This window comes from Chelonoidis abingdonii, chromosome 3 (assembly GCF_003597395.2).
Source record: "Chelonoidis abingdonii isolate Lonesome George chromosome 3, CheloAbing_2.0, whole genome shotgun sequence".
Lineage (NCBI taxonomy): Eukaryota > Metazoa > Chordata > Testudines > Testudinidae > Chelonoidis > Chelonoidis abingdonii.
In genome coordinates, this window is record NC_133771.1 from 213,533,314 (window position 1) to 213,560,311 (window position 26,998).

Consider the following 26,998-nt stretch of genomic DNA (forward strand, 5'->3'; position numbering starts at 1 on the left):
AATTCCTGACCTGGTGGCAGCGAGAATATCCAAGCTGGTAGTGAGCTTGGGGGAGTTTCAGGTAAGCACCCAGGTCTTGGACGCTAAAGTCCAGATCTGGGACAGGAGGCTATTACCACAGTACTATTGAAGCACAGAGAGGTGGACCAACTTGTGCACCAACTGGCCAGTGTGGATGCTGTTGGTGCCCATTCAGCTTCCTGGTGCATGTTAAAGTAGTCCCATGTCACACGGCACTACTCTACACGACTGTGCCATGTAGACAACCTTGAATGTTTTCCCCACACATGTAGTTTGTGGTGGAGAGCAGGAAATTGAATGTGCACGTTCCAAGTCCCAACCTAATGGGTTGACCACAAGACTATCAACACTATCCTTACCTGCTCAGGCCTGAACCCTGCCTAGGATACCAGGGGTGGAGAGCTGTGTTGGGAGTGGATACTACTTTGCTAGTTTCTATCAGGTGCAAAAATGGAATTCTTGGTAGTGGTTTGCAAGGCCCCCTGAGTCTCAAGGGCATGCACAAGCAGGGGCAGTCACCACTCCCAAATCTCTATGTCCCCTGCAGCCCAGGGTGGGAGGGAAGCAGCAGAGTGGCTGGCTGCCTGCTGAGTTTCTCCTCCCCTACAGCTGCTGCTTCTCCTTCCCTGCTGCTGGAGCCCCAGCGCTGCTGCCTGCTTTTCAGATGCCTGCTGAAGTGAGTCGGGGATTGGGCAGAGGCAACACCTGGGAGCTGCTGCTGAGCAATCTGGGGCAGGAGGAGGTAGAGCGGGTGGTCATGTGAACCTTTCATTTGTGAGCTAAGGGAAAAATATTAGCAAACAGAGAATGTAGATGGTGATGCCCTGCTTGGTGGTGACATGGGTGCTGGGGTGCAGCAGCAGCACCCCCTGGCTTGAGGTGGTTTCCCCCCACTATGCAAATTGTTCCAGCACCGCTGGGTGTAAAGTTGAGGGCAGTTCCCCTTGTGACCCACGGTAGCTCTGTGAGTGGGGCCCACCTTAATTTCCCTTGACTGGGAGGCAGTAGGTTTGCTTTAACTGCCCAGAACAAGGACACTAACCCACACGGATAAAAGACCATGTTCCCGTTTTAAGGCAGCTTCAGGCCAGAAGGAATTACCACAGGCCGTTCATAAGCTCCTCCCTCGGGACCCTTAGACAGAGCTCCAAATTTAAAGGCTATAACACCTTAATACAGCTTAATGCAAGATTGGGGGCAATATAATTCTTTATTTAAGAAGAATTAATAATACTTAGCTTTTACTTAGTAGGTTTTGACCCAGGATCTCAAAGCCCTTTACAAACAAGCCCCACGCAAAGAACTATTAGCTTCATTTTACAGATGAGAAAATTGAGATTCCAAGAGGTTATGACACTTAAATTCACCTCCAGTAGAAAGACACACCTTAATTTTCATAGATTCATTAATTTTAAGGCCAGAAGGGATCATTCTTATCAACTAGTCCAGGGGTCGGCAACTTTTCAGAAGTGCTGTGCCGAGTCTTCATTTATTCACTCTAATTTAAGGTTTTGCGTGCCAGTAATACATTTTGTATTCATCTGGAGTACTAAGCAGCAAAGAGTCCTGTGGCAACTTATAGACTAACAGACGTTTTGGAGCATGAGCTTTAGTGGGTGAATACCCACTTCGTCGGATGCATGGAGTACTGGAGTACTGTTTCCAGTTTTGGGCCCCACACTACAAGAAGGACATGGAAAAATTGGAAAAAGTCCAGCGGAGGGCAACAAAAATGATTAGGGGGCTGGAAGCACTGACTTTGATAATGGAAGAGCTGGGAACTGGATTGTTTAGTCTGCAGAAGAAAGATGAGGGGGGATTTGATACCATGCTTTCAATACCTGAAAGCGGGGGTTCCAGAGAGTGGATCAGACTGTTTCTCAGGGTGGCAGATGACAGAACAAAGAGTAATGGTCTCAAGTTCAGTGGGGAGGTTTAGGTAGAGTAGTAGGAAAAACTTTTGCTAGGAGGTGGTGCGCACTGGAAGGAGTGGGTTACCTAGGGAGGTGGTGGAATCTCCTTCCTTAGAGGTTTTTAAGGTCAGGCTTGACAAAGCCTTGGCTGGGATGATTTAGTTGGGGAATTGGGATTGGTCCTGCTTTGAGCAGGGGGTTGGACTAGATACCTCCTGAGGTCCCTTCCAACCCTGATATTCTATGATTCTATGATTTTAATGTTTTTAGAAGGTCTCTTTCTATAAGTCCATAATTTATAACTAAACTATTGTTGTATGTAAAGTAAATAAGGTTTTTAAAATGTTTAAGAAGCTTCCTTTAAAATTAAATTAAAATGCAGAGCCCTGCCGGACCCATGGCCAGGACCCGGGCAGTGTGAGTGCCATTTAAAATCAGCTCGCGTGCGGCCTTTGGCACTCATGCCATAGGTTGCCTACCCCTGAACTAGTCTGACCTCCTACATAACAGCCAAAAAACCTCCCCCACTAAACTCTGCATCAAGACATAACTTCTGTTTGCGCAATAGCATAGCTTTTAGAAAGATATTCAGTCTTGATTTAAAAACTTCAATTGCGAATCCACCCATCCCTAGATAGGTTGGTCCAATGGTTAATTACCCTCGCTGTTAAATATTCACATTATATTTTTAGTCTGAATTTGTCTAGCTTCAGCTTTCAACCGAGAGATCTCATTATCCCTTTTTCTGCTAAACAGTCATCTCCTATCAGATGTCTCTTAGCCAGGTCAGCACTTGTAGACGACTTGATCCTTCTCTTTGATACTCTAAATCAGGGTGGGCAAACTCCCATTGGGGAGCAGGGTCTGGGGCTTGCCAGCCGGGGTACTGGGTTGGGATCCTCATCGCACAGCTCGGCTCAGCCCCACTCCAGCCGGGGTGCCGGGTCGGGAGCCGCACCATGTGGCTCCCAGAAGCAGCCGCACAGCCCTGCTCTGGCGCTAGAAGGGTTGGGGGCTGCTCCACACGTAGGAGCCGGAGAAGGGACATGCCGCTGCTTCTGGGAGCCACTTAAGGTAAACACCACTTGGAGCCTGCACCCCTGAGCCTCTCCCCACGCCCCAGCCCCCTGCCCCAGCCCTGATCCTCCTCCCGCCCTCCAAACCCCTCAGTCCCAGCACACAGCACCCTCCTGCACCCCAACCTCTCATCCCTAGCCCCACCCCAGAGCCTGCACCCCCAGCTGAAACCTACACCCCTTCCCGCACCCATGCCCCAGCCCTGATCCCCCTCCTGCCCTCCAAACCCCTCGATCCCAGCACACAGCACCCTCCTGCACCCCTAACCTCTCATCCCTAGCCCCACTCCAGAGCCCGTACCCCCAGCTGAAACCTGCACCCCTTCCCACACCCATGCCCCAGCCCTGATCTCCCTCCAAACCCCTCAATCCCAGCAAACAGCACCTTCCTGCATCCCTAACCTCTTATCCCTAGCTCCACCCTAAAGCCTGCACCCCCAGCTGAAACCTGCACCCCTTCCCACACCCATGCCCCCGCCCTGATCCCCCTCCCACCCTCCAAACCCCTCGATCCCAGCACACAGCAGCCTCCTGCACTCCTAACCTCTCATCCCTAGCCCCACCCCAGAGCCCGCACCCCCAGCCGAAACCTGCAAGTATGTCCCAGCCTTGCTCCCCCTTCTGCCCTCCAAACCCCTCAATCTCAGCAAACAGCACCCTCCTGCACTCCTAACCTCTCATCCCTAGCCCCACCCTAAAGCCCGCACCCCCAGCCGAAACCTGCACCCCTTCCCGCACCCATGCCCCAGCCCTGATCCCCTCCCACCCTCCAAACCCCTCGGTCCCTGCCCAGAGCACCCTCCTACACCCCAAACTCCTCATCCCCAGCCCACCCCAGAGCCCACACCTCCTCCTGCACCCCAATCTCAATGTTGTGAGCATACCTGGCCCACCAATACAATTTCTATTCCCCAATGTGGCCTCAGGCCAAAAAGTTTGCCCACCCCTGTTCTAAATAGATCATGCTGCTTTAGTGGCTCACTATGAGGCAGGTTTTCCAGACCTTGGATCATTCTTGGAGCTCTTTTCTAAGCTCTTTCTAATTTGTCAACATCCTTTTTGACAAGTGGATGTGCGATGTGTTGAGCACCTGCAAGCCCCCTTTAAGTCTGGGAACTGCAGGTGATCATCACTTTTCCAGATCTGGTCGAACCTCCCCAGACATCCTGACTCTGAGATTGTACCTTAAGCAAAGCAGAGGACAGGCAGGGTGTGGTTAAAAGCCAATTTCAAACCAGACAATTTCTGTTCCTTGTGGTTACGAATACAATCACCATTTCTCCTTCCTTTGGACAAACAGTCTGGTTTTCTTTCTTGATTTTTTGTTCTGTATTTGCCAAAAAAACAGTATCCTAGAAATAGTGTTTAGTGACTGAATCAAGCCTCTCTTATTGGGGAAGGTTACAATCCATACAGCATGTTTCTGGGACTATATTACCTAGAACTTGCTTTTGCAAATTCTTGTGGCAGTCCTGAATGCAAAAAGAACATTTTTTTTCAGATGATTTTACATATTTTAGCATTAAAAGAGTAAAGAGCAAAATGTGGTTTAAAAGCATTCTCAACGTGCATGCGTACACTTTGCAGGACAGCCTGTCTGTTTGATCTTTGGCTTATTCTGAGACACATCAAGAAGAAGAAATGCATATGTATATTTCTAATAGAGCAAATTTCTAAATATAATGACATTTCATTGTGGCAACCTCCTGAATTTCCGTTTCCACTTGCTTTGTAAAATTCATGCTGCCATAGCTATGTGGACATCTCAGTAATTGGATGACTCCAGAAGCTTCATGCATTTTTAATTTTCTTCCTGAATTCATTTTATCTGAAACTATGTTAATTAAACTTGAGATTTTCCTAAGAAAGAAACCAAAGGACAAATTAAAGAAAATCTGTACATAAATATGATAGGTTCAGAAACAGAAGCATCCCTCCGGTTAAAGTCTACTGAAAAGCAGTTCTGCATATTTTAATTTACTAGCTTCCAGTAGCCCACTTGTTGTTTAGGGTCAGCCCACTTAGAAACAATCAAAGAAAAAATTCCTAGTGCTTTGACTTGAATAGTACGAAACAGCTTTGGTCAAAAATCTGCCATAAAAGGTCTTGGGCAAAGAGTGAAAAATATTTATAATATTCTTCTTAAAAAAGCAGGTTGACTTTTCAAAAGAAACTCAGACTCTATATAGAGAACGATTGAAAGTGTGATGTTAGCACATGTTGGCTAAGAGGTGCTAACTAACATGTTTGAAAAGTGTCATGTAGTGCCTTTAAAATGCACTAAACAGGTTGAGTCACCCCCTTCCCTCCCACATCCAGGGGTTGAGTTTAATTTGACCAGTTTAGCATGTATTAATCTTCAACGAGTGTAAATAATCAGAGCTCCATTGCTGGAGCTAGGTTGGTTTACACCAGTGTAGGATCTGCCCCAGGGTGTTTCAATGTGTTAACGTGAGCTAACATCACATCTTTAAATCCTACTTCAGCCAAATCCTTAGGCTGTGAGTCAGAACTGGCAGCGGTGCAGTGAGGTTAGCTCAATGTCCATTTGCCAGCTCTTGGCATTTTATCACAAGTCTTACAATATTTGGTGGTGTTTTGTTAAAGCTCCAGCTTCTGAAATCAAGATTCACAGCGACTTGGCTTTTCATCTCTTTGGGGCAGGGACTGTCCTTGTGTCTTCTCGGTTTGCACAGCACCGAGCAGAACGGGGTCTTTGTCCGTGATTACGGTAATACAAACAATCATAAAATCAGAAGAATCTCCGCCTTCATTTAAAAAAAAACAAAAAGTGTCTAGTCCCCAGGGTGCAGCTGAAAGGCTCAGAAACCTGAACGCAAGAAAGAACCTGACATTTATTATTTGGCTTACAAATCATGACTTTTTTTTTAATCTCATGATATTTTTAGGGCCTGATGCATGATTTTTGAAGGCCTACAGCTGGCAAGGATGCAATGTTTCATTACAAATTCTTCCCTTGTTTATAAACAGGGGATGGATCACGTGATGATTCCCTGCTCTATTCATTCCCACTGGGGCACCTAGCACTGGCCACTGTCAGAAGACAGGATACTGGGCTGGATGGACTTTTGCTCTGACCCAGTCTGGCCGTTCTTATGTTCTTATCTGAACCCTCTTTATACCAGGCCACTGATAACAGTGTTCTGAGCTGTCTGAGAAAGGAGACAAATAAAGAATGTGCTAAACACACCGAGCGTGAACCAGCAAGGCAGTGAGCAGTGCTAGTTGGGGAGGAAGTGTACTCAGGACTCAATCCTCTCACCGCCTCCACAACTGGTGGTTCTTTGGAACCTCCAACACTTAAAGTTGTCTTCCCTGGTGAATTCCCCACATGGCACCGCGGCTTAGGCTGGGGATCGATAAGGACAAGGAGGAGTAGTTTCCACCTCCTGGCACCAGATTGGTTGAGCCTGGTCTAGTCCCTGCAGAAGTTGCCTTGAGAACTATGCAAAAGTCTCTGAATGATCAGAAGTTTTGGAGATGAAAGATCCTAACGCAGTGAGTGGCCATTATACAACAGGAAACCCCTGCTCTGTCCCGTCTGGATATTAAGGATGATCCTGTTTGTATCAAAACTTGCTACCATCTTCCACCAGCAAGAAGTCTACTGCCAGAGGTCCTGTAATTCTCACTCTCGCTGCTTCTCAGGGCAAGGAACGGACAACACTTTATTAATAGTTTCTGAGCTGAGTGCTATCTATCAGCCCATTCCCTGTCCTGGCTTTTTTGGCAAAACTGGATGTTTGTCCCATTTGCTCTTGCGAACTGATGATCCTTGGGCTAGTGCCAGGCAGTGTCCCGTTTACCCTTTGGGGAAATATGGTCATCCTACTGAAGCCACTGCTTTCACTCTGCCCCCTGCCCCCCATCAGCAGGTGTGGGTCATCTCTGCTCACAAACCCTGGTGTAGGGGGCATGCATGCTGTGGCCAGAGCATCTTGCACCGCAGAGAACACAGTCAGTGCTTTGTACTAGGGACAGAGCTGTCTAAATTACACTGCGGGCCGCTGAGCAGTTATACTGACCTGCCCACCTCTCGTGGCAGAACATCTCAGCTGAGGAGTGTCTTCACTTCAGTGCTACAGCGGCACAGCTGCATCAGAGCAGCTGCGCTGAAGTGTAGACCTGCCCTCATGCCCTGATTCTCCATAGCACGTCACCCAGCTGTTATCGTATTACCAGTAAAAGCAACACCCTTGTTTTTGCCTGGGTTACATCTAGGGGAAGAACAATCAGAAAGGAGACTGGAAAGGGAAAATTCCGACACACAGTCAGATCACCAGGTACAAGTCATTCGTCATACACGGCACCTCGGTGAGGGCTTTCAGCTGAGGCTCTCCAAGCACTTCACACACACACACCAGTCAAGTATCACAGCGACCTGGCTAGCATTCAACCAACCATTCTCCCCATGGCTGCCCCTCCTCTGAGTTATCCTGGGTCAATTCAGGCCCTGAGAACCACCCGAGAACACACTAATCTAATAACTATGTTTGAAAAGTCTATCCTGTTTATAGCTTTTTTTAGTTTTAATCATGAAGAGTTTGCAGAATGTGAGTTCAACTGGGTAAAAGAATAAGAACAGCTGATGGTATTTCAGTCTTTCTGCCCTCGGTCTCAGACAAAGGCAGAAAGGGCAGAGCTATGGAGATCAAATACAAGTGGATGCCCCTTTCAGTGCCCACAAGGTTTAGGTTCTATGTTGAGTTTTGACACAGATTTGAGTCTGTTCTGAGTTTGTTCAATCTGGTTTGCTTATTCCAAATAGAAACCAGTGCACAATACTGTGGTCATGGCTATACCTGTGGATAATGCGGCTGTAATTGCAGAGCCCTGTTTTGGCAGAAACCACTTCCAAAGCTGCTAAACACATGCCTGCAAAAGAATAAACCCAATTTGAAGGGCTAGCTGCTGCCTTTGGGCAGACACAAAAGTGCCTCAGCTGGAAATTTCAGCATCATTCTGAGCACTCTTAAGTGCAGCAGAAATTAATAATGGTTTAGGCTTGCTCACAAATGTGAAGCTTACCATATGGCTCTGGCTATGGGCTAAGTTTGCAGATCTGCACTTCGGATACACCAGCAAAAGGCCAGTGTTTAACCAATATATAGACACAGTCCCAAAAATCGATGATAAAAGAACATGAAAAGTGCAAGGTCCAGCACTCCAACGCCAGGAAATGCCAACGATAAGGTTTCCTGTGCAATTCAACTCTGTCCCCTTGTGCATACACGTTCAAACACAGGGCCAGATTATCAGCTGGTGTAAAGCATCAGAGCTCACTAAAGTCAATGGAGCTATTCTGATTTCCACAAGCTGAAAATCTGGTCCAAAGTCTTTAACTGCAATTTTTTCAGGACCCTTGCTTCATTCAGTAGCCATGCTGGATGAGCGCAATGAATGTGAGAGCTGTTCACTTCCTATTTGCATACTATTCACTGCACCCCATCCAACTTGCATGCTGGAATAGTTCCATTGAAGTCAATGGACTTACTCTGAATTTACATCAGTGTAACAGAATATATTGTGCTCTTGGTTACACAGGTGTAAATTTAAAGCAGCTCCACTGATTTCAGCAGAACTGCTCTATATTTACGCTTTGCTAACTGCAAAGAGAATTTGACCCAAGGATAAGTGCAGATTTGCAAGACTTCTGTCTCATTCACAGCACACCTTCAAATCTGCGCATTGTCAGAGGGTTGCCACAGACTGTTACTCATTCTCATGTTGAATAGTATCTGACTCAGACAGTCCCAATAGAGACAATTCAAGGAGTCAAGTGGTACTGGAGGTGAGTGAGGGTATCATGAGATGACCTGGAATGAGTCCTGCCGAGAAAACAGAATAGAGTCAGTGAACACAGAAAGGGTAGGAAGGGGGAATAACTCAGTGGTTTGAGCATTGGTCTGCTAAACCCAGCACTATGAGCTCAATCTTTGAGGGGGGCATTTAGGGAACTGGGGTAAAGATCTGTCTAGGGATTGGTCCTGCTTTGAGCAGCTGGTTAGACTAGATGACCTCCTGAGGTCCCTTCCAACCCTGATATTCTATGATTTTAAGGTTGATGGGCATCCCATAACTTTGGTATTGCTTCACTTTTGAGTGCTTCACTTGGAAGCATTAATATTCCTCTGACAAAGGGTTTGAATTTCCCAGGTTTCCCCCCCACCTAAGATAGATAGATAGAGATATTTACATCTGTAGGTACAGGGAGAGCTCAGTGGTTTGAGCATTGGCCTGCTAAACCCAGGGTTGTGAGTTCAATCCTTGAGGGGGCCATTAGGGGGTTGGACTAGATGATCTCTTGAGGTCCCTTCCAACCCTAATAATCTATGATAATATACATAAATGTGTTGTTATAGATGTAGTGTATATATACAATATATTTGTATGTAATATACAATACATAAAATATATGCAATATGTTTGCATCTTTAGGTAGCTAAATACCTTTGAAAATCTGGCCTTAAGTCCCATTTTCAAAAGTAATGTAGGCACTTAGGAGTCTAAATCTCACTGACAGTCAGTAGACTTAGGCCCCTAACTGCTTAAGTCACTTTTGAAAATGGGACTTAGGAACCTCAGGCACTTTTGGAGATCTTACTGAAGGCTTTGATCCTGCACTTAGGCAGGAGTGTAATTTTAAATGTCAGTGAGATTACTCATGAGCATGTGAATATGGGTTTTCAAGACTGAGCCGACCATGGGCCATTCACTCAGTCTGCCCTTAACTTTCACAGAACGCAATAGATGGGATTAAGGGAACAAACCTAGTACAGACACTCACTTGTAGACATAGGACCAGGTGCCCATCTCTGTGATGCCCTCCAAGGTGCAATCCACAAGCACAGAGTCTGCTTCAAATCTACTGTGTCTCTCACAGAGATGAGGGTCACCACATCCCACTCAAATGCAAATCTCCAGACTTCCCACCCATGATCCTCAGCAAAACGCTTTCCTCCATGATAGACATATGAGGAGGCAGGATCAGGATTCAGGTCAGCCCCTGTCTCTAAACATAATGAGAAGAGAGAGAAGAAATCCAAATAAATTTAAAAGAGCAGAACTGACACTTGCCCTTCGTTCAATACTTAAGCAGAACATGCAGGACTCTGCCAGCAGGGAAGTGGGTGGGGAGGGAGATACGACCAGCTGAGAGGGATACGCATCTTTCTCCAAAGCCCTTCCTGCAGATTTTACCTCAGGACAGGTTCTATTCAAGGATGATCTGGTCCCCAGATTTTGCTTAGCCCTGTGCTCAGGCAAATGTTCATTCAGTAAGCCTGGCTCCTTTTCCAAGGAGTAACCAGCATTGCTAGTACTAAAATCCCCAAACATTGTATACATTCTTCTGTGCAGAATGCTAATGAGATTTCAGCCAGATGAATTTAGCTCTAATATTCCCTAGAAATTATTTGGGAATTTGCCTCTGGATTTGTTCCAGTGCAGAGACAGTCTATTATATTTCGATGCCACCCTGACTTCTTATCTATTCCCTTGCTAATGAGCCCTATCTGAATTTTTTCCTCTGCTTTTAAAAAGAACAAATTAACTTAATCCTATCCTCTCTCTCTCTCTCCCCCTTCCTTTTTCCTCACTATGTGGTCTAATTGGTTTCCACCTGGGCCAGATCCCTTAGCTGCTGTAAATTGGTGTAGCACTATTGACTTCAGTAGAGCCATATTGAATTAGACCAACTGAGGAACAAAATGAAACATATGCTGCTACTAACAGGCCTTTTGAATGACAATTTTTTCCCTCAGTAAAATATAGAAGGATACTTTGTGAACCAAACTAAGGAGACGAACGTATTTATCTAGCTAAGGTATTTATATGGTCGCCATTACCCTAATATCTCAGTACATCTTAATCTTTAATGTATTTTTTTCTCACACCCCCCTTGTGAATAGGGAAGTAATATTATCCCATTTTACAGATGGGAACTGAGGCCAAGCCTACACTACAAACTTATATTGGTATAACTATGTCACTTCGGGGAGGGGCATGAAAAATCCACACCCCCACCTGAACAACAGAGTTATGCTGACCTAGCCCCCACGGTGTAGATAGCGCTATGCTGATGGGAGGGTTTCTCCCATTGCCATAGCGACCTCCTCTCACTGAGGTGGATTAACTATACCAACTAGAGCATAGTAGTAGCTGCATCGCAGCAGCTTTTTAAGTGTAAACCTCCCCCGATACACAATGAGGCTAAGGCCAAGTTCCTTAGAGATATTTAGGAGACTAATTGCCATTGAAAGCCCGTTGAGGATCTGGGCTTGAGTGACTTGCCTCAGGTCATGTTGGAAGCCTGTAGCAGAGGAGACATTTGAACCCAAGACTTTAGTGCCCTAACTACTGGTCATCCTTCCTCGCTACATTGTTCTTACACTGTCCTTAAGTCGTAGTTATTACTTTTTATGCACCATAGCAAACCTACCAAAAAGGTGCCAGCAAATCATGCAACCCAAAGATTTTGCTGCTAAATAATTTCCAGGGAACTCATCTGGCTACAGTCCCATTAGCATTCTGCAGTGGAGATCCGACACAATATGGTTTAGCAGGGTTTTGTAGTTTTTAGCACTTTCGGAATCATCTTGAAATCACTGATTCCAGGATGTAACTCCATTTTAAATCTCTCTGAATGAGGCAGTGCATTCACCACCACACTTGGATGTTTTCCAGTCCTTCAGTCCAGGCCAGTCACTGACAAAAGACTAATATTTGATGACAGATGGCTCCGTGAGATCCCGGTAAGGCAATATCTCACTTTTGGAATTCAAGTGAGAGCCGAGTTCCTCTAGAGCATTATTTATGATACTATTATTGTGCCCAAACTCATTAGATGTAAAACATTCTGCCAGTCAACTTCATTCTGCACTTCTACAGCTGTCATACTGGCAGCCCAAAGATTATGACAGATGATGTTGATGGACAGTAGGATTGCAATCTTTACAGCTGTAACAGATTTAAAGCTGCATGCCACTCATCTAAGGGAAAGTACTATCCACCAAAGTATAATAGATTGCTGCAGTTTATACACAATGACACATTGCTAAATTATTTTTGGAGAAATTACTGTGCCACTACAGAAACATCTCATCCAGATATTTAATCGCTGCCTAGGTTTTAATGGTTTAAGACCAAATTTGAAAGGCTTCCACAATAAGCAAGTCTGCAAAAAAGGATATATGCTTACAAAAACCTGCATTACAGGATCAGAATTTCTGTGCAATTACTGGATTTTTGTGCTGGTTTGCATGGGTAAAATTAGCCCATGAACATTTTTGTAGGAGAGTGCCTACCTGTGTTTGGAAAATTGGGTCAAAAGGTTACTTTTATCCATTTAAGAAAGAGTTGCCTATATACAGTCTGACGTCCAGAAGGGGACTTTAACCCCATTGTCACCACCCTAGCAGAGGACTCTGTATTTCTATGGGGCACAGTGGCTCTGCTGGGATGGTTTCAGAAAGGGCTTCCACACACACAGAAGTGTGGGGTGACTGGATCCTCTCTCCTGCAGAGCACACCCCAGCCTGCTTGAAGGTAGGGAGCAAGGGCTGTGAGAGAAAGGAGGTCCAGCATGCCCACTGGTGATGGGCCTCACAACAAGCCTAGGAGCTGGTTCTTGTATTGATGGCCCCTGCCACTCTCATCCCGAGAAGGGATACAGTTGTGGCATGGGGCAAAGACAAGGGAGACCTGTGACCCAAGAACCTCTTGATGCCAGTTGGGAGAGGGCACATGGGTGCATCAGGGTTACAGAGGTCCTGGGTGTGACAGGTTGGAGCACAGAAACCCCCTGGGACTGGCCAATGATGTGCCAAGACTACTTCTGCCCCTGCTTTCCCTGCCAGCCTTGGACTCCAGCACCCTGTCTTGTTGAGTCAGACACACCAGTCTGCTCCAGCACAGACCTAGGATCTGAACCACATGCCCCAAAGCTGCAGACTTAACTGAAAGCAACTTAAGAAGTGTTCCTGTCTTTAAAACTCAGGTGCCCAGCTCCCAGTGGGGTCCAAACCCCAAATAAATCTGTTTTACTTTGTATAAAGCTTATACAGGGTAAACTCATAGCTTGTTCACCCTTTATAACACTGAGAGAGACATGCACAGCTGCCCCCCCCCCACGTATTAATACATACTCTGGGTTAATTAATAAGTAAAGAGTGATTTTATTAAATACAGAAAGTAGGAAGTAAGTGGTTCCAAGTAATAGCAGACAGAACAAAGTGAATTACCAAGTAAAATAAAATACAACACACAATCTATGTCTAATACAGTAAGAAAATTGAATACAGAAAAACCTTACTCTCAGATGTTTCAATAAACTTCTATCACAGACTGGACGCCTTCCTAGTTAGGCACAACCTTTTCCCCTGGTACAGCCCTTGTCCCAGCTCAGAGGGTTCTGGGTTCTGATCCACCCACTTCTATATCTTTTGCATAAGGCAGGAATCCTTTGTCCCTCTGGGTTCCCACCCCTCCTTTTCAATGGAAAAACACCAGGTTAAAGATGGATTCCAGTTCAGGTGACACGATCACATGCAGGGCCGGCTCCAGCTTTTTTGCCACCCCAAGCGGTGAAGCGGGAAAAAAAAAAAGGCTGATCGGTGGCACTTCGGTGGTAGCTCAATCGCGCCGTTTCATTCTTCTGCAGCAATTCAGCAGCGGGTCCTTCACTCCTAGGGACTGAGTGACTCGCCGCCGAATTGCCGCCGAAGACCTGGATGTGTCGCCCCTTTCCGTTGGCCACCCCAGGCACCTGCTTCTATATTTTCACTGGTGCAAAAGCACATTTCTGGCACAACAGCACTAGGTTTTTTATTCAGCTGACTGCTTGTTTGGATCACAATGCAGGGTCTCTTATTCCTTTAGGTATATTTCTGTTTGGCAAGCACTGGTGGACATTTCTTTAAAGAGGGATTTCACATCATAGATTTCTGCACATGGCAGAGTTTGTTTTAGGATATGTAGCAAGGGCTACATTTTTGCAACAAAAAGTAGGTCAACTTTTTCAGTGGAATGTTTATTGAGGAATTAAAAATGTTTGGAGCTAGTGAAGAACAAGAATTTCAACCATAATTTAAGCAGTAAGTATAAGGAAAGGAGATGATTAGTTTTGTTTACTAGCCATTTGTCATTTTTATTATCAGAAAAACTATGGATGCTCAGAAACTGTTTGTATTAAGTCACCTCTCTATGTGATAAGTATACTAATTTCTAGGCATAGTAGTGCTATGATAACATGCTTCAGTCAGGGGACATTTCTGAAGGAACAGATAAAGGCCTATCTTTACCTCATACAACAGATGAGGTTACTGAGAAACCTATTCAAGTCACAGATTTTTAAACAGAGATATGATCATACATGGTTTAATATCATAAGGAAATGGAGCTATGAATAATGAGAAGTATATATTGGATTAATTTGTTTTACTGTAAATACCTAAGGTTCTTTCCTTCCCCCTCTCCCTCCAATCAGTCTAGATGACTCAATACTGAGATTATTTTTATTAACGTTTCCCCAAAACTCTTTCTTACATCCTCACCAATGTCATTGCCCTAATGAAGTTGGCATATTGTCACCAAGACATGGTAGAGTACACAATCTTGATCACGTTAATCCCATTTAATATCTGAAGATTTAATTCAGTTTCAACATCCTCAAATGGCTAATTTATTTTTATTTGCTTATGCAATGTACAAATGACATGACAAGGGTTTTTTTTTATTGCTGCTCCTTGTATTTGTCACAAATCGTGCCTTCCAGTTTTCCAGTTTGTGCTTCTATTGAAATTGCATCAGCTCAGTTATGGACTTTCAAGGCTCTATAATCATTATGACTTTTCTTAAAGACTGCGGCTGCTGCTGCTCGCTTTGTGAATCACCACCAGAGGCAACATTTCTGTAAATCCCTTCTGAAGGGGAAAAAACTCCTCCCTTCCTACGTTTCAAACCTGTTTCATTACTGTGCAGCCATATCCTTTCTGTGGAACAGGGGGGGAAATCGTAATAAGTCTTGGTAGCAAAACTTTGCTTAATTTTCTTTATTCAACTGTTTTCTGGATGAAAAGTGTCATATAGCCAGAGCCAGTGGAGAAATTTTTTTACAAAGTTTGTAGTTAGTTGAATATAGTTAGTTGGAAATGATACTTAAGGCAACATAGCCAATTACCAACGTGCACTGAGGAAGGGGTAGTGCATAGATGCACAGGAGTGAAAATTGGGTTCTTAGTTCCTCCTTTGTTGTCTATTGGTTTTATACGTCTGCCATTCAGCACAGTGTCTGATCGTCTTCCACATAAATCAATAGCAATGGAGTCCTAATGGACTTCATGGAGTCTCTGGAACTTCTTTTTCAGGGTAAAAATTCTGCTTGGGGTAAGGTTTTTTGTTTTGTTTTTGCTTGGGGTGGTGGTGTACGGAGTAGAAGAGAGTGAAAGTATTGTGGGTGCTTCAGAGGCTAAGTAATACCTGTGGTTCCTGTTGGGTTCCAGGAAGGAACTTCCCTCCAAGTCAGCTTGGCAGTGACTTTGGGGGTTTTTTTGCCTTCCGCTGCAGTATGTAGAGGTTGTTCATGTGCTGCTATCTGCAATGAAGGTGTCCTGCATGGGGGAAAAAAGCAGTACCTTATGCTCCCGTACTCTCCTGCACCAGTATGCAGAGTGAGCAACAATCCTGACCTTAAAAAATAATGTTCTTTGCAATTTTCAAGAAATCTTCTTTCTTCTTTATAAACTCACATCCTCTAAACAAGCTTGTTCTAAAAATCCTTCTGATTGATTTTATACAATTTTTTTCTTTAGTTAAATATATAAAATGATGCCAATACTTATAATTATTACTAATAAGAAATCATAATCCCTATCATAGATCCCAGGTTCTGGGCAATTATACAAAAATTAAAATTCACCATAACCACTGAAACAATTCCTCCCCAAAGTTGGTTAATTGATTATGGATAGACAGACAAGGTGGGTGTGGTAGTATCTTTTATCAGACCAACTTCTGTTGTTCAGAGAGACAAGCTTTTGAGCCACACAGAGCTCTTGCTCATGTCTGGGAAAGGTATTCTGAGCATCTCAGCTAAAAGCAAGATGGAACAGTGACTCACTAACCCCCCCCCCCACCCATTTTGTCCTATCACTGCAGGAATGCTAATGGGGCACTCTACCTTGAATGGTACCTTAGACTATGTCTACACTGATAGGTAAAGGACAAAACTTTTGTCTTTCAGAGGTGTTTAAAAAGAGCACCCCCAGAAGACAAAAGTTTTGCCCACAACAAGCGCCGGCGTGAACAGTGATTTGTTGGCAGGAGCGCTTTCCTGCCAACAAAGCTAACGCCACTTCTTGGGGGTGGAAGTTTTTTGTCAGCAGGAGAGCTGACAAACAGCGGCTACACTGCACATCTTTTAGTGGCCTGGCTGTAGCAACACAGCTGTGTCACTAAAAGCTATGTGGTGTAGACACAGCCTAAGACTACGTGCCGACTACTTCTGCTAAACAATCTATTCTACCTGGGGTCTGCGATGAGATGTACAAAACCCCATGTGAGTCAGAAAAGTGTTAATGGCAGGGCTGCCCCGGGGGAAGGAAGAGGGGGGCGCAAGTGGGGCAATTTGCCCCGGGCCCCACAGGGGCCACCACGAGAATATAATATTCTATAGTATTGCAACTTTTTTTTATGGAAGGGCCCTCCGAAATTGCTTTGCCCCGGGCCCCCTGAATCCTCTGGGCGGCCCTGGTTAATGGTCTGCTGGGGGCCCAATCAGCCCAGCCCCATGACACTCAGGAGCAGGTGTCAGGCTTCAAGAGAGGAGCTAAAAGCAAAAAGCCCAGGTTAGTTGGTGGGTGGCTGGGATCACGAGTTGAAGGAAAGTGCTGTCTAGCAGCACCCTCCTGAAGGAAGGCAGGCCTGGGAAAACCACCTTGGTTGGTTGCCAAGGTGGGCCTTAGATTGGCATAAGTCCAAGAGGGGTGGGAATGTTTGTTTTCTCCGTCTGCTCTAGAGTAAGAAAGGGGGGGGTGGTGCTTTTGCGTTTATTTGGGCTGTTAAGTACCAGGGGTGGCACTTTTCGCAGACGTACGCGCGCGCGCTTGTGAGATTCATGCCACAGGTGCGTGTAGAGGGCATCAGTAACTCAGACATAGGTTAGGGGCTTGTTACAGGAGTGGGTGGGTGAGATTCTGTGGCCTGCGATGTGCAGGAGGTCAGACTAGATGATCATAATGGTCCCTTCTAACCATAAAGCCTATGAGTCAAGCAGCCCTGGTGTGAATCCTGCCAGCGCAAAGGCGCCATGTCACAAACTGCAACAGCCACAAGGGGTCACCGGATGGGGGCTTCTTTTTTGCTGCCCTGCCATGACTTGCGCCCTTGTCCCTGAGGGCTGGGGCAGCAGAGGTCATGCCTCTCCCTCCTGCCCCTCGCTGTGGCTCTGCCTGGCAGGGCCGTAACGCGGGGGCCTCCCCCCGCCCGGATTCTGCAGCTGTCTCAAGCCCACCTGAGGGCAGCGGCTACAGCAGATGCCACTGAGCATGCTCAGTCCGTGAGAGCATGCGCAGTAGCAGCACAGAGGCCCATTCTCTCAGGCCGTTGCGGACACGCTTTAGGGGGCGGACAGAGGTTGGCCCCGCGCGGGCGAGCAGCCAACGGTCCACGTAGCCTCAAGCCCGCGTGTGCCCGCGGGAGCCGTGCGCAGGCAGGCGGAAGCGGCGCGGTAGGGGTTACTGAGGGTGCCCGGGACTGAGGCGGCCGAGGCCCTGCACCCGTCCGCACTCTGCTACCAATAGTGAAGCTCCACCCTCAGCGGGGAACAGGGCTGACCCCGCCCCTAGCTCCTCGAGGGGCGGAGGGAGCAGAGAGCCCGCACTGCGCATGCCTGAATCTGACAGCCCGGGGCCGCTGGAGTCACGTGACTTAACCCGTTCACTGCCACCACCTCCTCCTCTGCCTCCCAGCACTTTCCCCCCATCATGCCTCGCGGTGCCCCTTGCCCCGGAAGTCCGGTTGCCGCCGCCGCTGCTTGGGTTCCAATTCCAACTCCGCGGCCGCCGCTGTATCCCCACGCGGGGCCATGGGAGTCCCGGCCTTCTTCCGCTGGCTCAGCCGCAAGTACCCCTCCATCATCGTCAACAGCGTGGAGGAGAAGGTGAGGCCGGCACCGTCCCGGGGCTCCCCCCTTCCCGGGGCTCGGCCTCCATCCCCCCAGCAACTCTCCCGCCCGTCCTGGGGATCGGCTCCCAGCAGCCACCATCTCCCCTCCGGGCCCCGGGCTCGGCCCCAGCTCCACTGCTCCCTCCTTCCGGGGCTCGGTCCCAGGAACCCGCCCCCCCGGCATTCGGGGGCCCGGCCCCCATGAACCACAGACCCCCCGCCCCCCAGTCCCAGCTTCCGTTCTTTCCACTTGGACTCCGGTACCTGCACCCGGGGCTGACCCTGTAGCCTTCCCAACCCCTTGGTCGAGCTGGGAGCCCGCTCTCACTCTGGGCCGGGAGCTCTGGCCTGATCTTCAGTTCTCTGGGTGAGTCTCCTCAGCCCAACCCAGGCTGAGTGTGGGGATACAGCCGCAACATCTCTCAGCGTGGAGATCTGGCGATCCCCTGACTGTATTGCACTGTGTGTGTGTGTGTGTGGTGGACGTGCCCCCACTCAGTCATGAGGACAGTGCCCCCCATTATGTTAGGCACTGTACAAGTATGCAACAAAGACACCACCTCTCTTCTTGTGAACAAACCCAAAGAACTGAAAAGCTCATTAGTATGCAGCAGATTTGTGGCCTTTCTTGCTGTGTTAAGGTGCATGGTCAGTAGTCTTTTGATACATTTTGGTGGATTGATTTATATCTAGCAAATACTGGCATGTCTTATTTAGTACTGACTAATCCTGTGGCACTGTGCAGGTAATAAATGATAGGGAAGAAGCTGAATAGTGGTGCCATTCCAATATCAGCCTGTTCTTTGAATGGAAGCTTGAAGTTTTCTTATTACGTGACTGCTGCGGATTCCAAATGTTCTGAAAACTGGACCTTTTATGTAACATTTCTTACTGTATTTTCTGCAAAAACTCAAGAGAACTGAACTTTTTTGCTCCTAAGCTACAGTTAGTATCAAGTAATGTTTTTTGTGTTTCCCTCTCCCATGCCCCCCTGGGATTGTAAGTCCTTGCTTGCTGTCTTTTCTACTTTTCCCCTCTTTTCATTTTGCGTGGCACAGAAGCTAGTACGTCTTATATTTGTTATGAGAGCTTTTAGTTCTATTTATGCCATCTTCTGTTGGCACTATCGTTAATGACAATTCAACTTCAGCTACCAGAAAATCATTATTGCTTAATGACTGACTGGATGAATTGCCAAAAGTGAATCTGATGGTCTTTAGCACGTCTGGTCATTAATTGGCGTGAAATGTCTGACCTAGAGGTCACTGTTGCTGCTATTAAACTTTGGCAAAATGTGAAAAATGTAAAGGAAAAAGTACTGTTGAAAGTTGAATGGCCTGATGCTGTGGAGATGGGGTTCTGTTTACAGTGCTGATTTCTTCTGGGCTGTTAGGCCTGTACAGTAAGTAACCAGTAGAAAATATTCTGTAAGATTTATAATTGTTAGCAAGCTGCAGAGATGTGGAGAGATGACGAGGTTTTTTAGCATGTACAAAACAAGTGACTGAGAGTGCTTCCCAGCTGCAGAGTTTTAGGTTTTAAAGCAACAAACTTAGATGTAGTTTTACAATACTGATTGATACAAAAATGTCAGTGTTTCGTCATAACCAATTACAAGTAAACTTGTGTAGGCTATGATATAAAAGTAACTATTGTAGACATCATACTTTGGGGTGGAAATGGTGTAATGGGAAATTTTGGAGGAAGAATGATTGGACGCATTTTGTTCACTTAATCTTTTCTCCTATATAGTCCTCAAACCACTTAATTGTGCTTATGTTTTCTCTGACTTTCCTTCAATTTCTTCAAAATTTTTTTGGTATTGAGAGGTATAACTGTGCTCTGACCTCTTGGAAGATTTTCAGGTGTTTCATGATCTCTTACCTATCCATTCTATTCTTCCGATGTTTGAATGGATGATTCAGTAGCTTAATAATGAATATTGTCAAACAGTTTTGGTTTTTTTCTGTCAACGGTGGGGTGGGAGTAGATTAACAGTTGCTTGAGTTGAGTTTAAGTAATAACTTCTAGATTGGGGTAGGCAAACTACTGCCCAGGGACCGCATATGAAGCTTCAGATATTTTAATCTGTCTCTTGAGCTCTGGCTGGGGAGTGGAGTCAGGGGCTTGCTCCATGCATGCTGGGGCTCCATGCAGCTCTCGGAAGCAGCAGCATGCCCCCACTACGTGTAGGGGGAGCCAGGGGGCTCCGCACACTGCCCCTGCCGCTCCCATTGGCCAGCAATCACAGCCAATGGGAGCTGCAGGGGCAGTGCCTGTGGACGGAGCAGCGCACAGACCCACCTGGCCATGCTGCCGCACAGGAGCCAGAAAGAGGGCATGCTGCTGCTTCCAGAAACTGCTTGAGGTAAGCGCCGCCTGGAGCCTGCACCCCGACCACCTCCTGTGCCCCTGCCCCATCCCTGATCCTCCTCCTGACCTCCAAACCCCATGGTCCCAGCCAGAAGCACCCTTCTGCACCCCCAGCCTCACCCCAGAGCCTGCACCCCCAGCTGAAGCCCTCACTCCCTCCTGCACCCCAACCCCCAATTTTGTGAGCGTTTATGGTCTGCCATACAATTTCCATACCCAGATGTGGCCCTCGGGCCAAAAGGTTTGCCCATCCCTGTTCTAGATGAAGGTCTAGAAACTGCAGCTTTTCTTGCTTCACTGTGAAAAATCAAGCAACTCTTTCCCCTTCCTTTTTTTCTTGGGTTGGAATAGGAACCAAACACTTTGTGTACTCTCCATATATGATAATGGAAAAAGGGCAAAAACACAGATTGAAGGTTGGTAGTTTTCAAAATTGTATCACTTCTCTCTTCAGATGAGCTGCACAAGATAACAATGACAATGAAATGCACGTTGAAGATGACATTTTTAAGTACTTTACTAGTTAAATAGCACTTACAGAAGAAAGAATTTTATTAAACTAAGGCAATTCACAAGCAAAAACCTTGACTTAATGTTAAGGTTTCTCTCAGAAATAAACTAAACCATAAAATATTAGGAATTTAAGGATTAAAAAGGAGTAAAAGGCTGCAAGCACTCAAATTAGGAAATGCCAAAGTGAATGTTCCCCGTGCAACTTTTATTTGCCCCTCGTGTGTATATGTGTTATGGTAGTCTGACATGACCTCTCTTTTAAATCAAACAGGACACCAAGGTCGTTGAGTGGGGTAGGGTGGATGTGCTATGGGACTGGACCAGTGAAGTAAAAAAGTCTGTTTTCTATAGGGTTCCTGCCTTTTTTTTTTTTTTATTGCGGACGTTGAAGATTTGTGATGAATGAGGCAGGGGGTTGCAGGAATAAGGGGGATGGCTTTGTGGTTAGGGCAGTTGAATGCTGCCCTAGAGACTGGGGCTTCTATCCCTGCCTCTATGCCAGAGTTCCTGTGTGGTGCTGGGTAAGTCGCTTACCCCCCAGACTTTTCACGGGTAGTCACTTCTGCATCTAATGAAAGGCTGTATCATAATGCATACACACAAGGGAGTTAAATTAAGGTTGCATGGAGAGTGTTCACTCTGGTATTTCCTAATGTGAAAGTACCTGATTTTGCTATCTTTTTCATCCTTAAATTTAATCCTTAATTTTATATTTCCCAATTATGGTTTTTAGCTTACTGATAAGAGCAGCCTTTGTTTGTATGTAAATCATTGAAAAGCTATTTTCATTTGATCAGACATCTGTGTAAGGGTAAAATAAAAATACATAAAATCTTTATCTTCCTAAGATTGTGATCACTTTCCCATCTTTTGTAACTACTATCTTCACATCCTGGACAGCTCTTTGAAGAGTTTAAAGTATAATTGTGAGAGTGACTAATGTTTGGGACCACGCTAATTGGGTGTTATTTTAAAGTAATTGCTATTATGAGATTGCATAGAATCATGGGGACTAGAAGGGACCTCAAGAGGTCATCTAGTGCAGTCCTTTGCACTCTTGTCAGGAGTGATTATTATCTAGACCATCCCTGACAGGTGTTTTGTCTAACCTGCTCTTAAAAAAAAACAAACAAACAAAAAAAAAAAAAACCCAAAAACTCCAGTGATGGAGATTCCACAAACTCCCTAGGCAGTTTATTCCAGTGCTTAACCATCATAACTGTTAGGAAATACTTCCTAAAGTCCAACCTAAACCTCCCTTGCTTCCAGGGTTGATAAAAATCAATGATTTAAAAAAATATATTTTGATTTAAATCAGATTTTTTTTTTTTTTTTTGGTAAAATGCTTTTTGAGGAAAAAAACTATCTAAAAATGGTTTTAATTAAGATACATTATAGCTCAAAGATCTCTCATCATGGAATTGGGATTATAAATTCTAATTCTATAGTATGAGACAATGTATTCATGTAAAGTTTAAGAAAAATTTGTAAATGAGTTCCAATAGTTCATGCATTAGGGACCCAGTTTTGTGGGGTTCCACACACTTCTGTATAGATTATGTAGATTAATCTTTCTGACTGCCCAATAGGACTCAGTGCTCAGTCTAGAAGATATCATGAGATGCTTAGTTTTGTAGCTCTCAAAACTGTGGATTTGTCTCTCCAGAGGTAACATGCTTGTTAACAGCGAAAATGTTTTAAATAAATAAATAAAGTATAGAGGTGAGAAATAACAGATCTCAACCCTATTGTCCCTCTGTAAATGTGTGTACACAGAGTCAGTCCCTTACCTCTCTCTAAAAGTGCAGAGTTTCAAAAAGTTGAATGAATAGAAGATTGTTGGAGGCAGAAGAGATTTGGACAAGGAGAAGTCTGGAGATAAATGTGAGAAGCGAGGGACATATGCTTGTTTTGTTAAAATATTGTATGTGTGCTGTTGGAGAAAAAAACAGAGTACTTAATGTTGTTTTAGTTAAATAAAACAATTTAAATGTCTGTCTGGTGGTGGTCTCCTAATACAGCATGGCAAGAAAATCCTCCAAAAATTAATGATTAACTTGTTGAATTGGGGATCATAAATATCTGCTTCAGTTACCTTTGGTAAATGAAATAACCAAACAATCATTAATTTTCTGATATAGCTGTAAAACTAATCTGAATTTTTTTTTCTAAAATCACTGTTTAAACATTTATAGTGTATACCTTCTAAAAATGAAATCTACATCGATCTCTGAGTTGTGAAGAATATGTGTTAAGGTTATAACAACCAACGAGAATGCACTTTTATGTAGAAATCCATAATTAAATCGAGACTTCATGACTAGTAATTTAAATCAAATCCACACTTCTTGCTGAAATTTAAGCCCATTGCTTCTTGGCCTATCCTTAGAGGTTAAGGATAACAGTTTTTCTTCCTCCTTCTTGTAACAAGCTTTTATGTACTTGAAAACTGTTATCATGTCTTCTCTTCTCCAGACAAAATAAACCCATTTTTCCCCCCCCGTCTTTCCTTGTAGGTCATGTTTTCTAGACCTTTAATCTTTTTTGTGGCTCTTCTCTGGATTTTCTCCAGCTTGTCCACATTTCCTGAAATGTGTTGCCCAGAACTGGACACAGTACTCCAGCTGAGGTCGAATTAGTGTGTAGTAGAGCAGAAGAATTACGTCTTCTGTCTTGTTTACAACATTCCTGCTAATACATCCCAGAATGTTTGCGCTTTTTTTTTTTTTTGCAGCATTGTTACAATGACTCTCTCATTTAGCTTGTGAACCACTATAACCTCCAGATCCCTTTCCACAGTACTCCTTCCTAGACAGCCATTTCCCATCTTGTATGTGTGCAGCTGATTTTCTTCCTGAGTGTAGTACTTTACATTTGTTCTTACTGAATTTCATCCGATCTGCTTCAGACCATTTTTCCAGTTTGTCCAGATCATTTTGAATGTTAAACCTCTTGTGGAAACAGTTTATGGCAAATTTAATTTGTCAGATCCTGATGGTCTTACATTGAATAGTGACTTACTCCGTGAGTAAATCCTAGTTTCCATGGGACACTACACGGAATAAAGTATATTTGTGATTGTTGGTATCTAAATCCGTCAATAAATTTAGAAGTTAAGGTGGATCTTGTGGAAGCTTGTCTCTTTTTGAAATATAAACAAGTCGATTCTTGCTCTATAACTTTCCAAAGAGAGAGAAATAAACTTGTTAATCTTCAATCTCTCTCTTATTCTTACTGATTGATTTAAGATACTATAAAATCCTGGGGAGAATATTAATCAAATTCACATGCCCTAATAAAGCAATAGCTGGAGATCTATTTTCAGTTGTCTGAACAATTTAGTTATGTCACAAGATACATCATTCCCAGATATTTCAATCCATTACAAGACTATTTTTCATTGAAAATTTGATGGCAGGGTATTGGTTATATGAGCATATAAGGGTGAAGTAAAACCAAGCTGCTTTACAAAATCTTAAAAAAGAGCCTGAATATAAGCAAAATATAATCTCGAAGGTGAAGCAAAATATCACCAGAGGGCAATTTTATCATATAGTTCAATATCATATAGTTGTAAGCCTTTTATACCTGAATCAGTTAGCTATAGTGAGATGTTTGATTGAAAGAACAAACAGAAGTGAAGAGAAGACAACTGTCTTGTCCCATTATATAATCAGTCAGAATTAATACTTTACTTTTTTTTTTTTTTTTTAAGTGAAGCTCTCAGTTGACTAGGAAACTTCATAATATTATATCTTTGTTCAAAGTTGGGTAGAAAATAACTGTGGCTAACAGACCCTGTCAATGCATCTGATATAAATTTTTGCTTAATTCTCCATATTACATAATGTTCTTATTTTATGATTAGTCAAATAGTCTGAGACGTACCTTCACTGATCTGGATGCGTAATAGAAGGGAGAATCAGAGAAAGAAAAACTAGCTTTAAAAAGGCTGAAATTATCCTGATTATAAATCTTGCCGTCTGATTTCTTTAATCTTGAGTATTTTTTAAACATTAATTCTTGCTTCAAGAGAAAAATACTAGCAGGATTTTTTGTTTTCATGAAATATGGACTATCTGTAAGAGATGTGAAGCAAGATGCTATTTTTTGACTTTTAAAACTGGAGTACAAGTTCTTCTGGACCTGGTGCATGATCTGTGATATTTTGTGCTTTCAGTTCTCTATTTGACTCTGGTAATACAAGCAATGTAAAGTCTTACCAAGAATGTACAGATATGGGAAACTGATGATTTCATTTTAAGGATGCAGTCAGTGATGATAGTGCATAACAGTAACTCAGAAGAGATTTCATAAAGGTTCTTTCAGACTACTGAATGATGACACATGAATTTGAGAATCCATAGGATGACATCACTAACAACTGCCCTCATTTATTCCCATGTTCATAATCTGAGCATAATAAAGTGAAGTTTGAACTATATTTGTAATTATTAGGGCTGTCGATTAATCACACTTAACTCATGCAGTTAACACAAATTAATCATGATTAATCGCACTTTTAAACAATAGAATACCAGTTGAAATTTATTAACTATTTTTGGATATTTTCTACATTTTCAAATACAACTTTACTCTGATATAACGCAACCCAATATAACACAAATTGGGATGTAGCGCGGTAAAGCAGCGCTCACGCAGGAGCGGGGCTGTGCACTCCGGTGGGTAAAAGCAAGTTTGATATTACGCGGTTTCACCTATAACGCGGTAAGATTTTTTTTTTTTAATACTTGCATAGTTTTTTAATAATTCAGTGAAATTAAATTTTTTGCAGTGGTACTTTCAATTGACAAATGATTTTTGAGACATGGTGGTCCTCAAATAATTTTTTAGTAATTTCAGTTCTGAGAAACTGTGCTCACCAGAAGCCACTGATGCTAGTAATGGCGACTCTTTAAAGATACTCATTTGAAGTAAGAGAGAGTTTTTCTAATTCTTTTTGCTGTTTCTCTTGTTGTTGTTAGTAGGCAGCACCAGAACGTTTTTGTCCTGGCATTTTAGCCCTATAACCACTGGCACTGACGCGACACAGAAATTGGCGTGCATGGCGCTGATAGGGCAGCATGGTACACACAAGTAATCGTGATTCCTGGTTTAATTAATCAGTAACTGTTAACATTTACACATTTATGTATGTTCACATTATGACTGACTGTGTCACGATGTGACATGATATTTTTCATGTCATGCTCCTATCGTACTACTGGACATTTTTTGATATGCATGTATTTTTCGATACATTGGTGGATTTTTCTGAAAAAAGAAGGATGGCCAGAATGCCGCCCCTGGAAATGTGACGCCCCAAGCGTATGCTTGTTTTGCGGGTGCCTCGAGCCGGTCCTGCAGATATGCTAAAGATTCGTATGCCCCTTCATGCTTTGGCTACCTTTCCAGAGGACATGCATCCATGATGACTCTCGTTAAAAAAAGAATGCATTATTAAATTTGTGACTGAACTCTTTGGGGGAGAATAGTATATCTCCTGCTCTGTTTACCCGCTTTCTGCCATGTATTTCATATTATAGCAGTCTCAGATGATGACCCAGCACATGCTTTTTGTTTTAAGAGCACTTTGACTGCAGATTTGACAAAACGAAAGAAGGTACCAATGTGAGATTTCTAAAGATAGCTACAGCACTCAACCCAAGGTTTAAGAATCTGAAGTGCCTTCCAAAATCTGAGAGGGATGAGGTGTGGAACATACTTTTAGAAGTCCTAAAAGAGCAACACTCCGATGCGGAAACTGCAGAACCTAAACCTTCAAAAAAGAAAAATCAACCTTCTGCTGGTGATATCTGACTCATGATGATGAAAGTGAACATGCATCAGTCTGCACTCCTTTGGGTCCTTATTGAGCAGAACACATCATCAGCATGGATGTGTGTCCTCTGGAATGGT

The 26,998-nt window shown here is 44.1% G+C and overlaps 1 protein-coding gene across 1 annotated transcript in view; it reads left to right on the forward strand.

Annotated features, from left to right (window-relative positions):
* The first annotated feature begins 18,016 nt into the window (after nucleotides 1–18,016).
* The window catches only part of XRN2 (5'-3' exoribonuclease 2), an 87,183-nt gene continuing 78,201 nt past the window's right edge, over nucleotides 18,017–26,998 (forward strand). The window contains exon 1 of the mRNA XM_032790838.2: nucleotides 18,017–18,188. Coding sequence (XP_032646729.1) covers nucleotides 18,114–18,188 — 75 coding nt within the window. The 5' untranslated portion in view covers nucleotides 18,017–18,113. The remainder of the gene's footprint in view (nucleotides 18,189–26,998) is intronic.